General features: G+C 30.0%; 1 protein-coding gene across 1 annotated transcript in view; it reads left to right on the top strand.

The window, feature by feature from the left end:
- LOC116851034 (NPC intracellular cholesterol transporter 2 homolog a-like) overlaps nt 1-4,115 on the top strand; it is a 7,938-nt gene extending 3,823 nt beyond the window's left edge. Inside the window, exons 2-4 of the mRNA XM_032830026.1 lie at nt 3,016-3,129; nt 3,569-3,750; nt 3,827-4,115. Coding sequence (XP_032685917.1) covers nt 3,016-3,129; nt 3,569-3,750; nt 3,827-3,913 — 383 coding nt within the window. The 3' untranslated portion in view covers nt 3,914-4,115. The remainder of the gene's footprint in view (nt 1-3,015; nt 3,130-3,568; nt 3,751-3,826) is intronic.
- Nucleotides 4,116-4,882: the final 767 nt, after the last annotated feature.

The raw sequence follows: 4,882 nt of genomic DNA, 5'->3' as shown, positions 1-4,882 counted from the left end.
AGAGAGAGAGAGAGAGAGAGAGAGAGAGAGAGAGAGAGAGAGAGAGAGAGAGAGAGAGAGAGGGATGATCTTAATATAAATATAAGATAAAATATAATATCTAGTTATGAATATTTCTCCTATCTTTTGTTATGGTTGCATAATTTTGCCTCTTATTTATCGTTTTAAATTTCGATATCCTTTCTTTATGCGATATCGCGAAGATACGTTTCACTTGAAATATAAAGACAGCCCGAGACAGATAGAGATCGTAATTAAACAGGTCTAATTTCAGCGAACGATCGGATTTCGACGCAATAGACAAAGGCGAGAACGACTTGTACGTCTTCTTCGTTGCCAACGGAAACGTATTTGCTTCTAAGTTTTTTCTTGAGTATCTGGGGCTTTAGTTCGGAACGCGCGTTTGGCGATAAGCGTGGTCGTTCCATTCCACGTTTCGTTCCTCTCACGATATTGTTTTATCTTAAGAATTAAGATTGCATTCCAAAATGTTCTTTTTGATTTTACTCCATACCTACAGTCCACGTTACATAAACTATAGTCTCGAGTAAAATTTCCTCGAAAAGGATGTTTTGGAACGCAACCTAAGAAGTATTTAATGTTTGCCACATTTTTTACACAAAATATATATTTCTTACATATCTCTTTTATATTTTTCTCGAAATTGTTATCTTTTCCTCCTTTTCTCTTGCTCGAAGAATAAGATAATAATGACAATAACAAGTTCGAATGATAGATTTCCTCTTTCGAGGGAAAAGATAGATAGATTCATCTTCTTAGTTACTGTGGCCTTAAATATGTCACTTCTCTTTTTCTTCTTTTTTCATATTTATTCGACTCCTCTATTTCATACAGCACAAATGTTCAAAATACATCCCAGAGGATGTGTGATATCTCAAGGATATGTGATATCTCTTGGACATTTCTAGGATGTATTTTGAACATTTGTGCTGTATGGAATGTTACTACATTTCAATTTAACTAATATTTTTATTCCATCTCACACCTTTATTTAGTTACAAATTTTTTTCTCAAATATTCGTTGGAGATTTGTTCCTTAAAATATTTATATTTGAACTTTGTTTATCTTATGATAATTTTATCAGATCAGTGTGTTTATTTTATAACTTGTAAGAATAATATTGTTATCGTTGAATATCGTCAGGAAGTTATTGTATATGTTATATCTGCGTGATAACATCCCAGATAGTACAGAGAATTCTAAAAGAATTCAGTCGTATGTCACCAATTCTGAGTTCATTTTTAGATATAAAAAAAATTCTTTTCACTGAACTGAACTCTGAAGAATTCTTTTTATATCTGAAAATGTGTGTAAACTCAGATATGGTGACATACGACTGAATTCTTTTTGAATTCTCTGTGTTATCTGAGATGCTTAACGCAAAGCAAACGCTTGCACAATTATAACATTGTAAACGTTAAATTACAAAACAGCTCTATGTATGTGCAGGACTCACATTCGGACAGATATTATAAGCACCTAGTCGAACAAACATTGCAAATTTCAAGTGCAATGAATTATACATGAGTATAAAAGACATATTCAGAAAAAATTATTTTTGAATAATGAGAACACAGGTTTTCCTTCGCGCGCATTGAATCACATAAAATATATTCTTGCAAATAATTTATTTTTATTAACGCTATGTAATCTTATTTGAAAATTAATATATAAAATAATAATTATAATAATATATAAAAAATGAAATTATTTTCCAAAAAAGAATGTCCTTTCTTTCTGTATATGTAGTAAGCAAACCGAATTTTTGTTTTTATTTAATACTCTTGATTAAAATGCCAAATTTACTAGAATTGTATTTTGAATAAAATTAATGCTTATGATAGATTGGATTTGCGGATATATAAGCTCATGAAACAAAATAATATTTACTTGCATGTATTGTTCTGTGTGCAATATTTGCACGCCTTATTATTTATAGAGTGGTTTTACGCGATAAAAAAACATCACATTGGTTCGCTTTTTGTTTGGAGATTTAATGACTTTTGAAATAATCTTTCAACCGTTACATTTCATTGAAAGCGAAACAGAAATTGCAATTCGTCAATCCACGTGTCGTATTTCGCGACGTCGTAATCTGTCTCTCAAAATCGACGATAATGCTGGGCCGACACATGTTTTCGTATTATTATACTTTCTTCTTATTGAAAAGAATGTCAAAGCATATTACGGACCGCGATTCGCGTCTGGCAAGCGCGATTTTACGTGTGGATTAAGTTATCAGTTACGATAACGCTGCATAACAAGGCATAATGACGTATACATGATCCTCATTATCGGACATTGGTAGCTTGATATCTATGCAAAGTGTCTTCTGTCAGTTAAGTCTCGGTTTATCGCTTAGGAAACTCTCCCGCCGGAAATTCTCTGCGATCAAATTTCTCGAGCGCCGCAGTCGTTCGCTTGTAACTCCTCTATCTTTCGATGCTACTGAATGACGTGTTATTTAATTGGTTATACACATTAGTTTTAATCAAACTTATTTATAATATCAATAAAATTATTACTATTGCGGATATATTGTTAAAAATTAATTTTTTTTTCACCAAATTATATCTAATAAATATGCTTGCAACTAAGCTATCGGCTTATCTAGCAATTTCTCTTGTGTAACACAGGATATCTTAACTAATCGATATTAATACAAATTAGAAGATCCTTCCAATGAAGATTTTCCAAAAAAAAAAAAAAAAATTAATAATATAACTACTTATTATACATATAGCTACTTATTATTAATATTACTACATATTATACTACATACTACATACCATAACTACTAATTATTAATATTACTATAATACATTGATATTACTAATAGCAGATATCAATACACTTGTGTCATTAATTGAGAGATTGACAGAAATATATGGTGAAAGGATAGTCTGTATGCATTAATTAATTAATTATTTGATATTCGGTGTTATACTATGTAATATTAAATTAATATTTGATTTTTTTGCTGTATATTTCAGGTTCGACATTGGGCAGTTTTTCGAGTGTTTCAGTTTCGGGTTGTGATACGAATACTGAAAGTTGTCATTTAATACGTGGTACTAATGCTACGATAAACATCAAATTTAAGCCGAGTAAGTACGCGGGAGATCGAGATACAAATCGCAAAATGTTTTAGGGACCACCTCATTCTGATAATTTTTATCGAAATTGCACTCAAATGAGTTCAAATGAGTTCACGTTATATTCATTTGCGTATTTTTCGAAAGTGCGTAAAGTGATACTTTAATTTCCGCTGGTAGTGTATTTAATTAAACAATTATTCAATTAAACCGTATTATGAATTTTATTGTGAATTTCATTTGGTGCACGAATTTCATGCACATGAAATTTTAAAAGTTAATGTAAATTTGACGTTGAACTCACCTTATCAAATAATTTCAACCGCCATTTGTTTTATTTTAATTATAGCTTTTACAATTTACTTTGATATGTTTATTTAAATAAATTAATATTTGTACATTATATATTTAAATGAATATATAAGAGAAAGAGTGAATATTTTCTCTACAGACACTGACATCAGCCAGGTAAATTTGCATGTGTTTGGTGTGATACTCGATGTTGAAATACCTTTTCCCATGGATAAACCGGACGTATGCAAGGATCTTGAATGCGGAGTGCATTGTCCTTTGAGAAAAGATCAAGAGTACAATTACACGACTTCGATGTTCGTGAAAAAGGCGTTTCCCAAAGTAAGCGTTCGCATTTGTTGATTTTTCAAAGTGAATTTCTATAAAACTGACTAATGATCTTCTTTGTTTTTCGCAGGTTAAAGTTCAGATTAAATGGGAGTTTGTGGACGCGCATAATCAAATGATAGTGTGTATACAATTTCCGGCCAAAATTTGGAAATAGTGAATTATGACATTTCCAATATTTACCTCAGATTACTTCAAAATCATCTAGACGAAAATAAGATGAAGATTCATAAAATCACCTTAGATGATATGAAGTTGATTCTGCTCAAAATTATCTACAAAAGGACCATTAATTCATATATTATTCTATATAAGATAAGAGGACCATTGCAATATTTATTTAGATAAGTTTATTTTTATGAGAGACTCTACTCATAAGAATTTATAAAAAAATCCTAAAGTTCATATTTTACACATCATATTAAACATTATAATAATTATAAAAAGGATATTATAATCATATTCAATTTTATTTTAAGTTTTTCTTTTTCAACAATAAAAGTGTTTCAGATGTTTTATTTTTAAGCAATTTGTTGAATGTTTTCTCTGATAAACTTCCAAACTGATTTAATGTTTTCTCTGATAAACTTCTCTTGTCAAAAAGCAGCACGTTGATTAACTATCACGTCGTGTCTTGCCGTGCGATAGGTGTTTCTGCGCGAGTCTTAGTTACTTCTACTTATGGTCAGATTTACCATTAATTTTATTTTTTTTTCTGTAATATATTCGGATGCATCGAAATTTTTACTTTTTTAGATATAGGTAGTTTTAATGAAGTGTAGATGAGCGCGGCGTCAGATTCTCTCCTACTCTTTTCATCCGTAAATAAATGATTGGAATACACAAATTCGGATGTCATCAGAAGATTCCTTGCAAATAGAATCGCTCTTTTGCTCTGTATTTTTATGACATTTACATCAAATTTATCCACATCTTGTCTGATTCAAATCTAAATCTGAAAGTAAAGATTTTGATACACTCGATTGTAAACAGAATCCTAAAGCAAAGTTTTAATTGATTTTGTCTTGTTTCGAACTTAATGAGCTCTAATACATTTGTATATATATATATATATATATATATATATATATATATATATATATATATATATATATATATATATATA

This window comes from Odontomachus brunneus, unplaced genomic scaffold, assembly GCF_010583005.1.
Source record: "Odontomachus brunneus isolate Ranch 3 - 2012 unplaced genomic scaffold, Obru_v1 Obru_scaffold_164, whole genome shotgun sequence".
NCBI lineage: Eukaryota > Metazoa > Arthropoda > Insecta > Hymenoptera > Formicidae > Odontomachus > Odontomachus brunneus.
The sequence above is the reverse complement of the archived record's forward strand: the minus strand, read 5'-3'. Positions and strand labels throughout refer to the sequence as shown.